Here is a 20667-nt window from a genome sequence, read left to right on the forward strand (position 1 = left end):
CAATAATTATTTGAATTTCGAGAATTTCAAAATTTCTCTCTTTTTTTAATCGCGACGAATTCTGTCCATCTTCGATCGAAGAAACAGATACGAAATGAAATGTTCATCGAGAAAGGTTTCGACGAAAATGGAAAAATCTTCTTAACTAAAATAAAGGAATATTTACAACGAGGAGTGGTCCAACGGCGATTAAACCTCGTTCGGCATCGACAACATCATCGAGTCTTGCGAGAGTTCATCCATCGATTGTTCCGAGCCTGAGGACAAAATTGACGGTGGTCTTTCGATAGAGAACAGACCTTTTTAAAATAAAAATTTTATTTCGTCCTCTCGTAACCCGCTTCGTATTTGATTATAAAGTAGACCGACTATTTTAATTTTAATCCAATGATTTTTTTCAAAAAATTTTGATTATAATTTTATTATAAATCAAAAAAGAGAAGAATTTTTCAAAAAAGATTTTCCATACATGCAAGAAAATGAGTAATATTCTCACCATGATTATGATAAATCGAGGGTGTGGGACTTTTGCACGTAGCCGGACTTAATTGCGGAGGTTGCTGGCCATGATGGTGTTGCTGTTGATGTTGAAACGAATAGGTCAGATGTAAATTGATGTGTCGACCGAAATCGCCAGTGGACGCGTTAGAATTTGGTGGTGATTGATGAACTGCAACAATAAATAATATTTCTTTGATTTCGAGCTATGCTCGTCTAAGAAATTTTTAAAATCGTATCTTCTACTATATATATATATTTATAAAACGTTTGAAGTAATATATTCACTATAATATATTTCATTTTTAAAATAAAAATAATCGTATTCAAACAATAGAATATAATTAGATATATAATAATTATTTAAAAAAAATTATGTAAAAAATATATATATAAAATAAATATATCATTATATGAAAGGAGAGAAACATATTTTATAAATAATTATACTTCGGAATATCATTTGGATAAAACAATGAAAAGATAAAATGAATTCGGAATAAAATCATAAAAAAAAAAAAAAGGATATTAACAAGAATCTTCTTCCACTTAGACAAATATCGATGAAAGAAACAAACGCAAGAAGTACCGTGTTGCCCTTTCATTTTTCCCGTGTGCAGATGCTTCTTCTGCCTCGCCCTAGAATTCTGGAACCAAACCTGAGTAACTCTTTTGCTGAGTCCCGTCACATGGGCTATCCTCTCGAGATCTTGGCCGTCCGGGTTGCTGTCCAATTGGAAATTCGCTTGAAGAACGGACAGTTGTTCTTCCGTGAACGTGGTTCTCACTCTCTTCGCCTTGTTACCGCTCTTGTGCCCGCTCTCGGAGTCACCGCCTTCTGCGAAAGTACCAATTAGAGGTGCTCCACCATTTATACGCCTCTCCAGAGATCCATCTCTCCAGAGGTCTATCCTTGTTTTCCCCTCTTTATTTTACACGGATTTAGATCAGTATCTTGGATCGTAAAATAAAGATTAAGGGAAATGTAAATGTGAAAAAATAAGAGAGACGAAAATAAATTAATAATTTCTTCACTATTGGAATCGTACGAGTAGGTAATAATAGTTATATATTTGATTGATATCATAATTTTCGTTATTTACTTTAACAAGGAATGTGTAAGGTATCTGCACAGTCTCACCATCGGAAGAAGTGTTGTTGCCTTCGACGACGTCCAGGTAGTGAGCCTTACAAAGCAATCTGGCGTCCAGGAGGGCGAATTGCTCGCCTGTGGAGAGTTGACGGGAACAGGCGTCGCAGGCGAAACACGCCAAATGATACACCCTTTCCCTGGCCCTCCTCACCCAATCCCCCGCACCCACGCTTCGACCACATTTCGCGCATTTAGCACCGAATGTTCTGAAAAATAAGAATTTTCGAATTGCTTTTTAAATTACAAATATAAAGATTAAATATATCAAAAATACAAAGTAATTTCGAATATATATCGTCAAGGATTCATCCTTCATATTTTCAGAGCTGCTGTTTTTTAAGAGAATGATTCTTGTTCTTTTTCTATTAATAATTTTATCAATTGTGGCTTGAATAAAACGAGTCGAGAATTCATAGTTTTTCTAATCTAACGTGACTAACTACGCATTGCCATATCGGGAAATCCGAAGCGTCGTAAAGAATTTGCAGGCACGCAGCACGCGGCCACCTGCAGCAATGGCGCCAATAAATTCAACGATGGAAGGTGAACCGTCGAGGATTTAGCTTCTTCTGACTCTAACGAACGCACGTTAAAGAAAACGTTTCGCGTCAACTCCCTCGGGTGTTCGCGTGCACCAACATTCAACTGTCGATAGGAATTGCACGAAAGGAAAAACGCAAATCCTCTTTATGAATTTCCTGCACACTCGACTCGACGAATTATTAGTAACCATGAGGGTAGATGATTCGAACATTTGACTAGGATTTGTTTGTTATTTCTTATTGTTGAAGTGCAGATCTTTAAAATTAAATCTGCATAGAAATAAGTAAAGAAATGCAAAGATTTAAAGATAAAAGTAACAAATGTTTCATGTATATATTTCATACGTAGATATATTATATTATTAGAAAGATTAAGGACAAACTTCAAAAGCATTTCTAATATTCATTAAACAAGTAAAAAAATTTTAATAAATATATTAAAATCATTAATTCCAAAGTTGTTTATGAGATGTTTTTGTCAGTAGAACAATTATTAAAACGATTGATTTGTCATGCACTATACTACTATATAAAAATTTATCGAATTTAAATCGAGCTTTAATATGAAAAAAATATATATTGAACACATTCAAAAGCAACATCTTATTAAAAAAAACATAACTCAATTCACATTTATCGATATTTGATATGTTCTTCCTTGTTTCGAATATTATATGGTCCTAAACTTTGTCCTCGACCTTTTACACAGTTATATGTATACACCGAATATAAATTATAACTCTAATTATAAATTATAATTACAACGTCAAGGAAATAATTTGAATTTAATCGCGCGTTACAATTAGCCACAGTATTCCACTGTTCCTGGCAAAACAACCAATAAAACTCGAGATTATCGTACATGGGTAAAGAAGATCGGATGGTGCGCCAAAAATGTGCGCACGATTTCACACGGTCGAAACTCGATTATCAATGCTCCTGCGCGTTGCAATGGCCGACACGAATGCTCAGAACAGAGAATATAATTCGTACTTGGGGAGCAGAGAGAAAGAGAACGGTCTTAGATAACGCGTCGCGCACGAACGCGCGTTTACCTGGAACAAGCCAGCCTGTACCGGTCGTCCTGTGACAAATAAATGACTCCTGGATCCCGAAGCGCGAGCTCTAACCTCCAAGAGTATGTTTGCGTGTATGTAAACTCGCGCTGCCGCGCATGAACACCACAGAAGGGGGGAGGAGGGGGAGGGGGAGAGGAGAGGAAGAAAGAAAAAGGAATAATAAACGAGAGAAGGTGAAAAAGGGAGAAACGAGAGTCGCGAGATAAGGAGGAAGTGAAGGGAATGTGGATGGTTAGGAAGAGGAAAAATGAAAATGAGAAAGAAGTGGAATGGAAAATAGAAAAAAAAAAATGTATAAACAATTATAAACAGAACACGAAATGGAATTTGTGCGAGTGGTAAGATGAAAAAGAATGAGAAAAACAAATAGATGAAAGACGTGAAAATTACGAGAATCTCTTCTATCCAAACTAAAAATAAACGTATTTCTCCATTATAAGTATACCCTCCGATCTTCCTCACCGCGCCACTTAAACTAAACTTTCTTTGCAACGATGCTAAACACGAACGTTCCCCCGAAACGATACACCAACCAAATCCTCACACCCCCGCTTCTTACTCGTTTCTTTCTTCGTTCTTACACCGAACGACCAAGGTAACTTACATCTCTGAAACTCTCTGAAACTCTCTCGTGAAATCTCTCTGGTCTACGTGGTTGCTGTTGTCCCCACGATCTAACCGCATCGAGAAAAGGTTCTTGCGAAAAAGTCTCTCTCTCTCTCTCTCTCTCTCTCTCTCTCTCTCTCTCTCTCTCTCTCTCTCTCTGAGTCTAGCTCGGTGTAAACGGTAGCCGTGTAGCGGCAAGACACGAGCATGCTACACGACACACGCACGCTGGGCAACGATGAATGGGTCGGAGAGGTGGGTGTTACGGGTGCACCGTTGCCAGTAACACAGCCTCGTGAAGTCTTCGGCCTAACGACGAGACACCAACGACCACACGGTGGCTTCTTCACGGCCGACGTGGCGTGGTGTGGTCGGTCGGTGTGCGCCGCGGCTGGTAATTAAACAACGACTAGCCGGCCATTAGCCCATTATCATATTCATGAACACGGAAAGTGCATCCCGATTCCTCGTCCGGTTCCTCCCCGGCTACGAACCGAGACTTGGCCGTTTATACGGCCCGTGTAAGGGGTTATGCCCTCCCTCCCTCCCGCCAACGTATCTTATGGGGCCACGCGACTATCCCGGTGGCCCCACCACCAAACCAGAGAAAGTGAGTAAGTATGTACGGCTTATATACCCGGACGAGCTGCTAGATGCCACCACTATTGCTCTCTGTGTTTCGACAACCGAGAAGCGAACGAATTAAGAGGAGGATTCGTACGCGAGAGGGAGCGGATATTCGCACGGCTATAAAGAGCTGCTTAATGGAGTTGATCGTGCGAGACGTTGCGCTTTGCTTGCTTCGTTATTATATTATATAATTATTTATATATATTATATATTATATAATTATATAATTATGTATATTCGATTGTAGTAGTGGTTTATTGTACAGAGTTATAATATTTTTTCGCTATCTACGATTTCGTTGACTTCGTTGACTTTGGATTTCACGATTGTTTTTTTTTTTTCCTTTTTTCGAAAACGAATATCGATTGTACGATCGATCGAAAATTTTGCGACGTTGCCAAGAGAGTGTTAGAATTTCCATTCTTCGCATTCTTTTGAACGATTGAGAAATGTATGTAATTAATCACGAGAGATCTTCAGATTTTCGAAAAGAGAAAAAGATAGAATGATCGAACAAAATATCGAACAATTAGATGAATTAAGGCATTCTCCTTTAGCTTTTCAGAATCGATAATTAATGAAAACGATAGGAATGTATATTTGTAATGCGCAATCTGTAAATCTCGCGCAGAGATATATAGAAAAAAAAAAAAAAAAAAGAAAAAGAAAAAAGACTTGCACTTTAATCCTATTGTCTCTCGGCAAATCACTAATTCATCGTGGTCGCAAGAGCAACTTTCTCGTCTCGCCCACGTCAATCTCTAGGAACGGATTTGAATTTTGAGCGACCGATTGTCTCTATCCCTCCTTCCGAGTTTCTTTTATCGCCGACATATGTAGATCCTGTCTTAAAAAAGCTGACACGAAAGCGAGATAAAAATTAATCCTTGAGAGAAACTCGTTATAAAATCACATGATACTCATTGTTTTCCAATTGCAACTCCATTAATCCGTCGTATGTTATTTTAAATTAAATTGTGAAGAATTATCACATTTATGTTTAACTTTATTTATAAGAGAAAGGAGATTAATTTCACTTTTCGCAAAAATCACTACTCGCGCGCGAACTTTCAACAGAATTAGAACGGTTCGAGTATATCGAATCGAAACGCGCACCATCCAAATGGCGTATTTAATTAGGTCGCATTGTATCAACTCTCCTCGATCACGAATCGTATAAAAGATTCGGTGTCCTCGATTCTCCGGTCCAGAGCTTGTTCGTGGCATATATCCACGTATATAGTTTCCGATCATTTATCACGACGAGCCGAGCGTAAATCGAAATAGGCAGCGCGGCTTCGCCTCTCCTCCCCGAGTCGGTTGTCGACGTGTCTACGGGGTCGTGGATCCTGTCGACCGGGTCATCGTAAGCCGGCATTACGAGGCGAAAAACGTCGGTCGAAAAAAATTACGCGGCAGATTCCTCGGGACCTCCCGCATACACGCCACTTTGACCCTCGAAAAGACGGACACGCCACGAAAATATCCACCGATACCGTCTTTGCGAGGAATGCCGACCCTTAAACTCTTCCTTTGACTCTGATAAGTGATATAAGCGAGGATGATATTTCAGATAATATTTCCCCGACGAAATGATTTTCTGGAGTAACTTGACAAGTTGTTTAAATTTGATTTTGCAAGAAAAGATTAGAGAGTGAGTTTTGAAGTTGGACGCTAATTCTGAAAAAGTAATTAAAAAAGTAATTAAAATTTTAAATAAAAAATTAATTTAGAATGACTTTATTGAAAATTAACTTGATTCATGTAACTTTGACTTTGATTATAGTTATCTGTGTTTTGAACAATAAATTATCGGAGCAATTTTATTCTTAACTTGAATCGTAAAAATTTTGTCCATCTCTATCTATAGAATCGTATCTATTATCTAACGTTTGTTGTATTTTGTTTCTTTAATACGGATTCAATTTCAAATAAAATTTAAAAATTTAAATTAACTCTAATGATAATCCAGTCTCGTGAATAAGTCATATCAAGTCGATTCGATTCAACGACAAAAATTCAATTAGATTTTCTATTTACTTACACAACGTTCGACACACGTATCATATTGTAGCGGAATTCGATAATGGCCGATCGAAGGCGGTTTGTTTCGAATATTTTCGTAGGGAGGAGGATCGCAAGAGAGGGAGAAAGAGAGAGAGAAAGAATCACGATCGATCGAAATGAAAGAAGCTCGAAGTGACTTGGCCGATTGTACGCGAAGGATCCGAGTCGAACACTTTCCAACGTGTTTATCCAACTGTCAATCAATGGTTGGTTCGGTCACCTGGCTGTTGCACCGGCCTGTCTAAATCACGTATATATCGCGATATCCGATCGTGACGCGCGACCGGTATCGCTGTCTACATTATCGAATGCGGAAATCAATGTAATCCAAAGAAGAAAGGAAATACGAAGGGGGATAAATTCAACTTTAGAGATATTATCTATAAGTGCTTACTACTGTACGCATCGTGATTTCTTTCCATTTTGTATCGAACGATATAAGAGATGTAACTATTGTTATATTTTCCATTTTTTAATTCAATCGATGATATTTTTCAGTAAGATGAAATTTTGTTTGGTTTGAGTGAGAGATCTTCGTATTTTTAATATTCTTTATCGGATCTAACCTAACTTTGAACACAAGATATAGAAGTGTATGAGAATTCGAAAATTTTGATTACTAGATACTCGGGTCGAGTCGAGAATTGTTCGGGTTACATCGGAATTATTCGGGAATCGTTCGGTTCAACTCGGGTCAAGTCGGCTTTTCGAAAGTATTTCGTTAAACATCGTTAAACATCGAGATTTCTATAAATACATTAAATATCAATTTATTAGAATAAAATTTCGCATCGCATTTTAAAAATTTATCTGACAAATTAACGAACATATCGAAGATATTTTGAAAGCAAAAATTTTAGAACACGATGCAACGAAAAATCAGAAACATTCGAAAAGTAGTTCAACCAGTTAATCCGCCATACAACAAAATATCTCGCATCGCTAATTTAGTTATAGAAACGTTAACATTGATTTACACGCTTATCGATCCGTAGACGAGTCATTTAAGAATCGTGTCGTGTCGTGTCGAGGGAAAATTTCTAGTTTCGTTTTCGCGGTTCGATTGAGAGGTTTCGTACGCAATGAATTGTTATTTATTGCATTGATAACGCAAACACGACGCTCGCACCGATCTCTCACCGTGCTTTATTATTCCACTAGTTAGATCAACCGCGCGCATTTGAATATTACGCATAACAGGAACGTTTACTTTGTGCGTTATCGCGATAATTGAATCTCTTTCCATCAGTGAATTGTCGTTACAAGAAAATCCAGATCTTTGACGACACGATGGCAATTACACCTGGATTTATGCCTTTATACTAGTGAACATATTAACCTTCGATAAAATTCTTTGATATCTTTATCGTATTATCTACGAATTTCTCGAACTTGAATATTCTTCGAACCACTTCGTAAAATACTACAACATCTTTACTCGAAACAACTATACAATTAATTCGATAATTGCATAATAGATTCACGCAACGATTTCTTTATAAAACGGAAAATCCTTTTAACGATGAAAAACTCGTTAAACTTACAGAGCATAGTCGTGCCTGCAATAGAGCCTCATGCCCTTCAAGAAGCACGAGTGTTGATCGTGTAATGGCCTGGCACACGCGAAGCACCTTAAGCACCTAGAGTGCCAAGTTCGACCGCCGACGCAGAGGACAGTGCGCTCGCGGACGCGCTCTCCGCATCCGCCACACTCCATCACGTTCGCCGGCATTTCCGGTCCTATCAGGCCACCGGTAGTCTCCGGCGTGGCGAGATTCGCCCCGGTTCCATCGCACACGCTGTCGCTCGTCATGTCTTCCACCTCTGTCTGCAATTTCATTTTCATTAATATTGCACGATAAATTATTCGAAATACGGTAGATATATTCTATATCTTTTTTTAAAAGATCGACGTGAGAACGTTTCAAACGTGTTACTTTACATTATTCGTGTTATGAAAATTTATTTTAATCGAATACTTTTTTATTTCACTTTCATCCTCTTAAAATCCATCTATCTTTCTCAGCCGCTTAACACGTTGAAAAGTGTAGTAACTTAGTTAAAAATTTCGAATAAAGTTACATCAAGTAATTAAAATGCTTAAATAATATTTGTTATTATTCACGATTATTACGGTCGATCCGTTTCTCATATAATCTCCATTTGACATTATAACTATTTGCAATTATTATTATTATTATTATTATTATTTGAACGATAAATTATTGAAGCAACTTTATTCGTAAACTTCAACTATTAAATTTTTCCCATCACTGCGTATGCGTCCAAGTCGCTCTGATTCAAAGTTTGCCCACTGGAGGCGCGACGAGCGTTCCAGTGGACAGCTGGTCAAGCGAATAGGGCGCCCTGCGGGGAATCGTTACACCGTTGCCGACATAAGCGCAGTGTAGACACGGTAGAGGTGCAATGCAGGCCTCGAGAACCCTCGAAAACTCTGCACGGCCCCCTTCCTTTCGATATATATATATACATATATATATATATATATATAGCCGCGTGAACACGGAGGTGTCATTGTGCACAATGTGTAGCATCGGTGTAATATACGTGGCTGGCCCAACCCTGTGACATCCCCTCGAACGATAGGGGGGTTGGAGGGCCTCCAATGGGGACGTTTAAACGGGCAACCGTGGCGTCCAGCCAGCCTTTTCTCGAACCGTCCTCTATCATTGTGTCCACGCTCTTGTTACCGCGACTCGTGTCCGGATTCACAGCCCGATCTCGTGGCTACAAAACGATACAACCTAAATGATTCCTGAACGAGCGGGGCGTGCCGCGTAAATAAACTTTGCACGAGGGGAGAGAGAGAGAGAGAGAGAGAGAGGGGAGTTAGAGAAGGAAAAATCGTTTGATTTCATTCAAATTAATTTTTACAAACGATTGGCAGATTGATAATTAAAAATTATTCCAACAGAACTGTATTATTATTCCATTTGATTAAAGTTAAAATTACGTTTAATTTTATATCCTTTTCAATATATAGAATAATAAAATTGGAAGAGATGCGAGGTTTCGATATTTGTAATTAAATTTAAACATTTTTATTTTTATATATTATAAAGCACGTAGAAAATGGAAATTTGATAATGATAAATGATGATTTTTTTTTTTTTTGGCGAGGAACGTAGGAATAGAATTCGTTGTTTGAAAATGGAAAGGAAAGATTATCCGAATAGCAGCCATGGCAAACTGCATTGTAACAGATTGATCGAAACGGGCGCATCCATCAAGTGTGGCCCGGCATTCGTGACAAGAGCGCATCCGAGTAGTTTGAATTCTGTATGGGATAGGGTGGCACAATGCCGTTCGCGGAAATGTTTAACAGGGGATCGTCGATTTCGTTACCCCGTTACCCGATCTTTTTTTTTTTTTTTTCACACGTTTAACGGACAACTGGCAAAAGTTCGAGATCTATTCTTTTAAACCCTCTTCTTAAAAAGAAGAATTTTATCCTCGAAGAAGATATCGGTTTCCATAAATATCCATTTCGAAAATTTATTCAAATCTACATTTTGGAAGTTATTTGAATAACTGATCCACTTTTTATGTAATTCAAGTACATCTATGAAGCACATTGATCATAAGTAATTTTCAAGATGAAATTCGAGATCCATCATTAAGATTCATTCGAAGAAAAAGATCTTTGAATCGCCACGATTCACGATTCGCAGACCTTCTTTTTTTTTTTTTTTTTTTTTTTTGATATTGGAACGCATATATTAGACTAATAGCCGAAAGGAGTTTAATCCTCCGTTTTACGATCCCGCCTCGTATGCAACCGTGGCTCGTTATTGTCACATATGCTGGCATAACTCTACCTCTGTCCAGCATGTGAGTTGTGGGTGTGGAAGTCGCGACACACGTACGAACGAACGAACCAGTCGAAACGCGGGTAATATTTTATCCGTGGATTTATTACGACGGAAGAAAAGGAAGGGACCGAACGAGGAAGATTAATCGAGCGTTTCACGATCGAGTTTATGCACATTTACACACTCGAAATTTCTAACCTCGATGAAATAAAGGTGAGATAAAGGAAGAATTAGGTACGATAATTTGGTGATTGTCTTGACGGATGGACAAATTGGTGGGAAAGATATTGAATCGGGGCCATAAACAAAAGTTTTCAGTTTCGAAAGAAGGAGTATAGAAAGAAGGTCGATACTGAAGTCAAGAGTAATTCTTTGAATAAAATTACAGGATTTATTATTAAATTTGTTTTTAAATCAAATTGGATTTCGAAACAAATTGATATTATTGTAAAAATCGTTCGTAAAAGTTATTTCTAATTTGTTAAATGTAAATTGTACTTTGAAATAAAAAATAATATTCTTAAAAATTATTTTTAACTTTTTAACTTAATGTAAATTACATTTGAAAACGAAGAAACAATGATAGCTTTCAATTTTTATTTTGAATGAATTTTAAACTTTACACTACTAATCATATTCCTCTTAACCTAACTTAATTTACATTTCGAAACGAAGAAACAATGATACTTTTCAATTCTAATTTTTCACAAATCACAAATTTTAAAGGATATAAAAAGTCATTTTTAACTTAAATTTCAATTGTAATTTTCCACGAAACTCCACATTAATCATATCCCAAAAATTATTTCTAATTTCTTAACATAACCTAAATTATATTTCGAAACGAAGAAACAATGATACTTTTTAATTCTAATTTTTCACGAATCACAAACTTTAAAGGACATCAAAAGTCATTTTTAACTTAAATTTCAATTCTAATTTTCCACGAAACTCCACATTAATCATATCCCAAAAATTATTTCTAATTTCTTAACATAACCTAAATTATATTTCGAAACGAAGAAACAATGATATTTTTTAATTCTAATTTTTCATGAATCACAAATTTTAAGGATTATCATCTTTAATTTAAATTTCAACTCTAATTTTTCATAAATTTCACATTAATTATATCTCAAAAATTATATATAACCTAACCTAAATTACTTCGAAACGAAGAAACAATGATACCTTTTAATTCTAATTTTCCACGAATCACAAACTTCAAGAAACATTCCCAAAAGTTATTTTTAACTTAAATCTCAATTTTAATTTTCCACGAATTACAAACTCCACATTAATCATATTCCAAAAATTATTTCTAACTTCTTAACCTAACCTAAATTATATTTCGAAACGAAACAATGATACCTTTCAATTCTAATTTTCCACGAATCAGTCATCCCCTTGAAGTCATTTTTAACTTAAATTTCCACTCTAATTTTCCACGAATTACAAACTCCACATTAATCATATCCCAAAAATTATTTCTTAACCTAACCTACTAAATTAAATTGCTTCGAAACGAAGAAACAACGAATCGAATACCTTTCAATTCCCCTCTCCTTTTCACCCCGCTAATCGTACCCCCCCCCAACAATCACCCCCCCAAAAATCATTTCCCGCTTCTCGGCTTCGATACACGTTCGATACTCGCGCATCGACCAAATACCATACAAAATACTTCCTCTGTTAGAACGTGCGAACATTTGGTTGGTTATGGTCGGTGGTTAACCATACGTCACAACGGGGTCCCCACAATGGTACGGGAGTTACATAATGGCATTGTAACGTAATACCTGCAAGCCGTAGGTGCTGCCTCTATACCTAACACCTAACGCTTCAGAGAACACGCGCGTTGTACGGGGCTCCTCGTGGCCCATCATGGAGACGCGATCTCGTCTCGACCAGCCCCATAAGTTATGGTAAACCGACGTACCCCTCCCATTTCTACCCGGCCCCGAAATATTCCTCGGCTCTCTCTGCTCTCGCACCGTCAGGGGCGTGATTTTTTTTCGGGTTTATTATGAGAATGATACCCACCAAGACCCCGATTTCTCCTCGAAGGGGGAATGATTCGAAGCTTTCGCATCGGAGTTAAAGCTCTTTAAATTCGAAAATTCTTTTCTTTATCCTATTTTTTTTTTTTTTTTTTTTTCCCAATTAAAATTTCCTTCCATCCGACTTTTTATTAAATCGTCCATTTTTTTTTTTTTTTTTTTTTAACTCTTCTATTCGAACAAAGTTGTTATACCAAATCAATTATCACGAACTTGTGTCATTTGTAACTTATCTATTCATTTCTTAAGATTAAAAATCGAGCGATTTTGAATAAGAATTTTAAATAAGTTTTGAATAATCAGATAGATGTAATTATTAATTATACACGTAATAGAAACACGTGATTCAAGCATACACGCCATCTTTCTCCAACTCTTTGAAATAAGTGGCGTCGCGTACAGAAAAATACCTCGTGACATCCCAATAGAGACTATCGATATCTACCCATCTCTCTTCCACCCCATAATCCGATCCACAGACTTAACCGAAGAATAATCCCGCTTCGGTTCGCCTTATTGCCTTATTTACACAAAGGTGGATCGCTTTCGCAGAGACCACTCTCTCTCTCTCTCTTTCTCTCGTGCACCAGGGTTTGTACACGCCTCTATTCAGAACGGCCATGAGGCCCCTCTCCATTCTCGGCCTTCTCTCGAGTGGTTTCGCTTTCGGTCCCCTTGTCGACGGTGCACACCACCGGGGTATGACTTTCAAACATTGAAAGGCTGTCGACGGGAGGTCCTTTGGGGGTCCTGTAAGCTTTTCTACGGTATCCGCGGCTCCGTGTCACTTTCGGTGCGCGACACCATTGAAACCGATACTCGTCCGCTTCCCTTCGCCCGCCAATGACATCCGAGGTTGCCTCGGAGGTAATAACGATGATACCCATCGGCCTTTGCCGAGCGGTTACGTTTCGAAACGCGTTTTTTCTTTTCGGAAAAAGAGAGAGATCTTTTTTCTCTAAAAAAAAAAAGATACGACGAAAGTCGATGGAATATTTTTCTCCCTATTTCTTGGCGAAACTTTTTTACTGAAAATGTAACTTTCGCGCGAATTTTTTTTCTTTTTTTTTTGTACAAATTTTTCAATCTTTCGAACTTAAAAAGGAATTTCTTTTGCATTCTTATGCGCGATGGTCGCATCGAATGTCGCTATACTTCGAATAAATATCTTCGAAATGATGAATGAATTTCCGCAATTCATCATTGATACGATGAGATAAGGTCTATTAAATGGGGCGTGAACGAAGATAACAAGATCGATCGAAGAGTCGAAATTACGCAATAATATTTGATTAATTTAAAATTTTCTTCAAAGATATAGACGTACGATTTCTCTTGGTTCTCTTTGATATAGTATCAATGTATCGAGAACAATATCGAACAAATTATCCCCGTGTAGGTTAATTAACCTACGCCTTCCTACTTGAATTTCTCACCTGTGAGGATATATGCAAGTAATTCGTGTAACACTTAAGTTATATCGATATATAGTCACACGTGGCAGGTATAAATATGCAGATATACGACCCCGTTTCCTGTACACACTTCTTTCACCCAGATCGTTTAATTCCTTTCAATCTTTTAATCTTGTTCGAATTCTACGATTTGTCTCCCTTACTTAATTCCTATATTCGCGCAAATAAATCGTTGCGTTTTTATTTAAATGCGTTTCGCGAATATATATATGTTAAATGTATGCGATATGTGAAATGTCGCCATAACCTAACTTTCTTCTCTCGATAGATAAGCACGAATCTAACCTCTTGTTCAATTAACACTAAAAACAAAATTTATATTATAAATTTCAAACAACTTCTTCGATCCCTTACATAGTTCCATTAAAAATCCTCCTTTCGTTGAACTTAACCTCAAACGATCGAAAACAATATCGAACAAAATCTAACCCAACTTTCTTTTTCTAGATAAGTAAGCATGAATCTAAGCTCTTGTTCAATTAATACTAAAAAACAAAATTTATATTATAAATTTCAAATTTCTTTGATCTTTTTCATAGTTCCATTAAAAATCCTCTTTTCGTTGAACCTCAAACGATCGTATCGAGAACAATATCGAACAAAAAAATCTAACTTTTTTTTTATATAAATAATCACGAATCTAATCTCTTGTTCAATTAACACTAAAAACAAAATTTATATTATAAATTTCAAACAACTTCTTCGATTTCTTATACAGTTTCATTAAAAATCCTCTTTTCGTTGAACTTAACCTCAAACAATCGAAAACAATATCGAACAAAATCTAACCCAACTTTCTTTTTCTAGATAAGTAAGCATGAATCTAAGCTCTTGTTCAATTAATACTAAAAAACAAAATTTATATTATAAATTTCAAATTTCTTTGATCTTTTTCATAGTTCCATTAAAAATCCTCTTTTCGTTGAACCTCAAACGATCGTATCGAGAACAATATCGAACAAAAAAATCTAATTTTTTTTTTATATAAATAATCACGAATCTAATCTCTTGTTCAATTAACACTAAAAACAAAATTTATATTATAAATTTCAAGCAACTTCTTCGATCCCTTACATATTAAAAATCCTCCTTTCGTTGAACCTAACCTCAAATCAATTATCCAAACGATCGTATCGAGAACGATATTAAACAAAAGCCAGACGTAAAAGCACTACACGTACAAAGGCTTTGCACCCTTCCTCTCCAAGGAAAAAAAAAAAAAAAGAAAAAGAAAAAAAAAAGAAAAGAAAAGAAAAAAGTTAAAAGGGAAGAAAAAGAGGAACGTCTCTAGGAGGAGAGGAGCTAAGACTTCCTGGTGCGAACAAGAACGATCGTAGTTCTTCCCTTCATCCCGAGGGGTCTTTCGTTCGTTTTCTCTCGCGGATCTCCTCGACCCGGGTGACAAGTTGACAAAGTGGCCCGCCATCCTTCTTCTCCAGAGTCCCCGTTTTCTTTCTCGAAAACGGGGACGATACTTCTCCGGTTTATACCCCGTTGAAACGAAAAAGAGACGACGAAGGAGAAGGAGGAGGGAGAGAGAGAGAGAGAGAGAGAGAATAATGCCGGTTTTTGTGAGTTTCGAGTGGTGCGCATACCGCCAAACCAAGGGCACGAGCCTCCTTTCACGCCTCTTCGTGGAAAAATCCTCCACCTCCACCACCCTCGGTTTCACAGGGTGAACAGTGTATACCTTGCGGATGGCACAATGGACGATCCATGTAAAGAGGAGCCACTCGAGATCTATTTAAATCGCCATCCGATTTCTTGCTTTTTCACGGGGCGCAAAACGTTGCACTGTCGACTTTCCCGATAATTCTTCCTTTTTTCCCCCTCTTCTCCTCGTTCCTTTTTATCGTTCACCATTGTGGTGAATGGCCGAGAGATCAAGAGAAACAGATTCGTCTCGCGATTAGCTCAAGTCTGTCGCTAATAAACCGAAACCGAAACCGCCTCCTGGGGAAAGGGAGTCGTGCGGTGCTTCACCCTCTGCCTCCTCCAGACTTTAATTGGATTATTAATTTTTTTCCAACGTATGGAAATACATACAAGGATACATATCTTTGTACAATAATTTAAATATCGTAACATATGAAATGTCTTATATAAAAGAGATTTTTCCATCCGACGACACGATTTAATTCCATTAATTCTTACGTGCAAAAAATTTTCTTAAAAATTATCGAAAAATTACGTTCGAATTAGTTCTAGCGATGGGATCGAACGTCTCGTAAAATCAAGTAAGTTTGAAAGTTTCGAATAACTTTACAAGTTATTTCCAAAAAAAAAAAAAAAAAAAAAGAAGAAGAGGCGATTTACACTCTCGAATGTAACGGATGAGCATTTTCCAATGCAACATTCGATCCTCGCGAAACGAGTCTCGATTCGAATTTATCCCATCGCTATACACGAGCGGAACGTGGCGGTTATGCTAATGGCCGGGGAACAATTTTATTTCGACACGGTCGCGCGAAGACACGTCGGCGTATCGATGACAAAGTGTGAATATTCCTTGGATTAAGAGAGAGAAAAATCGAGACGAGGCGAATAGAGGCGATAATATATACGCGATAGAAGCAAAACAAATCGAGCCACACTTATGGCACTCTATTAATAATATGCAAGCGTATGTTAATGTGACGTGTTTCCTCCTTCGCCAGTTCCAATCAATTTATTATATCCAGATCTCGAGTTTTTTTTTTCGAGATTTATTTATTTGTTTATTTATTTTTTTTTTTTTACTTATTCGTTTCGATAATCTCGTTCACCATGCCTATCTATATTCCCTCTTCATTTTTTATGGAACGAGTTTAACGAGGAAATTTACAAACTCGCTTCGACGATTTTGCGTTTTTACGTAAGGATTATGTAAATATTCGAATTAAGAAATAGACGAAATAGTTTCAAGTCTGGCAAGGGATCAGGTCCTTTTCTATTTTTAATAGATACGCAGATCGATTGAAATTTATTAATTCGAATAGAGAATTAAATTTTATTGAACGGGTATTTAAATTTGATTGATTTTTTTTCCCCTCTTATCTTCTAATAATTAGACCTAGACGAATACTTAACTTATTCGCTTGCTATATATATATTATTATAAATTTAAATATGAAAAATATATAAAATATCGAAAATTGATGTTCGAAAAATTTCTTTTTTGAAAACTTTTCTGGGTATTTTAATTCAATTTAAAGAAAAAGAAAAACGATAAAATTTGTTAAAATATATACGTTCGTGTTCCATAAAATTAAATAAATTTAAAACTTGGAATTAAAGTAAATGGAGAGAAAGATAAAACACGATAGATCATAGTTGAAACGTTAAGTGAATCGAGACGATAAAATAGTATTATAGTAAAGACTTTAAAAGATTATGGAAGATTAATGACGAAGAAAAAAACGCGAGGATTCTAACCTTCGTAAAACGGATCATCCGGAGTTACGATCTATGGGATCGGCGCCATTCCCCGATCATGTCGACTTTCAAATTATCGACAAATCCTTACTTTATGGTTTCTGTCGTAAAAAGAAAAGAAAGAAAGAAAAAAAAAAAAAGGATTTCTCGACGTTCGAATATATCACGCGACGATTTATTAATCTCGATGATGATTATTTTCTAAAGAAAAAATTGAAAAATAAAATAATAAAATGCATGGATTGTTGACGACATTTTAAAAAAATGATCAGTTTTCTTTTTTTTTTTTTTTTTTGTTTCTTCGATTCTTTTTCTATTTTGTTTTAAAATAGAAATTTAAAATTTAAATTATTTACGATGTATATTTGAATAACTTGCGCTCTCATTGTAAATAAAAATTTAATAAAAATAACTGTTTATATAATATCTAAATATAAATACGAAATGCTAACTATATTAAACGCGTTGGTAAAATAATTGATATTAGTAATAGAAAAGTACTATTGAAAATTATTTTAACACAGAGATTACATTCTGACAACACGATAATAATATGTTCTAAAATATCTAATTCATCGCTTTTATTAACCCTACAATAGTCCATCAGAGTCTATTATTACCCGAACAGAATATCCCAACAGGATTCACGAATATAAAATTTTCAGATAAATAAATATACTTGTTTATACAATACACTATCTAAGATCCAAATTCGTAAATATTCCACTATTTTAAACCATATTAAAAAAAGTTACCAAATTATCGATATTCGTTTCACGAATTCAATAAAAGAAGAATCTTCCACGATCCTTCGATTCGTGGTGACAGGCCATTTAAAAAAAAAAAAGAGAAAAGAAAAGAAATAGCCACGTGGTCACCGAGCGTCTCCACGAGTCCTCTGAAAACCAGGAGGCCATATAACTCGGGATCAGGGTGATGCGCCATTTTGCGCCTTACGCCGACAATTTACCGGACCACACACGTACCGAGTGCCATCTCGAAAAGCTCGCCCCTCGCGTGGGATGCGCCCTGTCTCGGATCTGATCTTACAGATATTTACGATTTCGCCCCGTCTCTGCGTAGGTATACTTTATAGATATCCGCGAATACACCGTGACTGTTATTTACCGCGACGTACGTCGCATTCGTTCCGAGAAGACACTTACTTATCACTTATTCTCTCTTTCGTTTGACTTTTTTTTCAGTATTTACTCGTAATTATTACGTATTATATACTGTAGCAATGATACTATCGATATATTCGATATATTCAATATTAAAGTCTAAGAAGATAGAAAGTATCGATCGGTACGTATCTTAATTTTAGGTTAGGTTAGATTAGATGGTATTATTTGGCGTCAGTTATCGATATCGATGAACCTAACCTAACATGATGAAAAATATCGATATGTAACTTCGATATTTTCTTCTTAACAATAATAATAAGTTAAATAAGCTATTACTTTATACTATTACTATATTTAAAACTTTTAATCGTTTAATAATAAATAATTTATAATATATTAATAACTAAGTAATCTTAGCTGATATTAATATATATCGAACGAGTATCGATAATTTCGAGCAGATATCAAAGAGGTATCGATTCTAGAATTTATTATTGGTTATATTTGAGCGATTTAAACAGACGGATAAGAGAAAGAAAAATATTAGTATAAAAATTATTAAATTAATTTTGCGAAACAACAAAGATGGCAAGATCCAATTCGAGAATTTCTCGAGTCCATACGTTTACACAATTTCTTTTTTTTCTTTTTCTTTGCACAGTGTCGTTGTCCACCAACGCTCATCAACCTCATCAACTCACAACCGCGACGAATCTAGGGATTTTATGACACAGGTAAATTATACGAAAGTAGGTAGCGTTTCATCATGATATTTTCTTGGGAATTTTATTCTTTTTTTCTTTTTTATCTTGATTAAATTGTTATGTGAAAGAAATGTATTTTACATCTAGGGATATATCTCGAAAAATTGAAAAATTTCATTAAAATTTCAAGATATTTCGCTCTCGATATTATACGCATATTTGAACATTTTTAACGAAGTAAATATTGAAATTCTGTCAAAATTTATCGCTATTTTGACAAGTGTTAGAAATTTCGAAAGAATTAATGGTTATAATTATAAAACTCGAAATGGAATAATTTGCGACGAACTTGTAAAAACATTTAAAATTTAAAAACATATCGTTTTATTTGAAAATAATGATAAATTTGCAAGATTTATAACACGCTAGAACTTTGTAAATTTTACGTGATGAATTCTTTCTAAAATCTGCGTTTAATAAAAATTATTTTAGCGAATGAACGAATAACGAACACTACAAATATTGCATAATATTATACATCTTAATCGATATAAATAAATACATAATAATACTAACCTATCATTTAATACGAATTTGTTTACATTCCTAATAACGCAACAAAGTTCTATACTGTAAAAATCCCCAAAACCTCGATAAATTCAAAACAATTACTTTAATTATTCAAATACAAAATTTCATCCATAAATAATAAGTCCAAAAAAAAAGAAAAAAATTATCCAATCAACGTTCCAACGTATGTCTTTCAAATATCTTTCACATACCTTCATGACTGCCTTAAGTACAACGATCCAGAGACACTTCCCTTTATTCAATTCGCCGATCCCTAATAACTTCTGGTTATCGGTCACAGGAGAGTAATCCGCAGCCTCAATAGCATCGCGTAAAATCGCACGAACAAATATAATTCGCGACCCGCAAGCAAGCGATAGCTACGCCCGAGGAGCGCAGCATGGCCCGAGACTCGATACGCTCGGCGGTATAATAAACGTAATTCCTACACTACACTACGAGCACGGGGAGAGAGAGCCGCGTATCGTATCGGAGAGAAATAGGCGTGGCCGAAGCGGTCGGGTGGGCACGAGCGTTGCGCCGTCTCCGATTGGCTGAGGTGCGGTACGCCCAATGACACGAAACTCGGTCTACCGCGAGACGCACACGCGCACGCCGCTATCCCCCACTACGACCTGTGATACGAGTCTTTCTCGATTGGTCGCGAGTGCCGCGTGTGAAAAAGGATCGTTCTTGAAGATCTTTCTCCTGGGATGGGGTAGCCCCGCGTAATTGTCGAGCGTGTTGTGATAGGTTACGACGAGAAGTATTCTCTCGGTTGGCAAGTTTTCGGGGGATTTCGAAGGAAACTGGGAATTTTTAAGATGTTTGGCAAATAACTGCGTTAATTTTCCACGATCGAAAATCTTCTTGCTCGGTTTTGATTATGTTTGTTTATGGAGCGAAATA

The 20667-nt window shown here is 36.3% G+C and overlaps 1 protein-coding gene across 1 annotated transcript; it reads right to left on the reverse strand.

Moving 5' to 3' along the window:
* Nucleotides 1–183: 183 nt before the first annotated feature.
* Nucleotides 184–20070, reverse strand: LOC122713568 (LIM/homeobox protein Awh-like). The gene is made up of 6 exons (XM_043934148.1): nucleotides 19971–20070; nucleotides 8120–8403; nucleotides 1640–1857; nucleotides 1088–1336; nucleotides 497–670; nucleotides 184–257 (listed from the first exon to the last, which is right to left on the reverse strand). Exons 1-6 carry the CDS (start codon nucleotides 19974–19976, stop codon nucleotides 190–192), a joined length of 999 nt encoding a protein of 332 aa, XP_043790083.1. The 5' UTR covers nucleotides 19977–20070; the 3' UTR covers nucleotides 184–189.
* Nucleotides 20071–20667: the final 597 nt, after the last annotated feature.

Source organism: Apis laboriosa, unplaced genomic scaffold (genome assembly GCF_014066325.1).
Source record: "Apis laboriosa isolate Shangri-la unplaced genomic scaffold, ASM1406632v1 scaffold112_cov148, whole genome shotgun sequence".
In the NCBI taxonomy this organism is placed as follows: domain Eukaryota; kingdom Metazoa; phylum Arthropoda; class Insecta; order Hymenoptera; family Apidae; genus Apis; species Apis laboriosa.

What these genes read in the sequence shown, in the direction of transcription:
- LOC122713568 (XM_043934148.1), bottom strand. An exon ending in TGCAGGCACGACTATGCTCT is followed by an intron (nt 1,858 to 8,119) that starts GTAAGTTTAACG and finishes CTTATTTTTCAG; the next exon opens with AACATTCGGTGCTAAATGCG. An exon ending in AAAAATGAAAGGGCAACACG is followed by an intron (nt 671 to 1,087) that starts GTACTTCTTGCG and finishes TTATTGTTGCAG; the next exon opens with TTCATCAATCACCACCAAAT.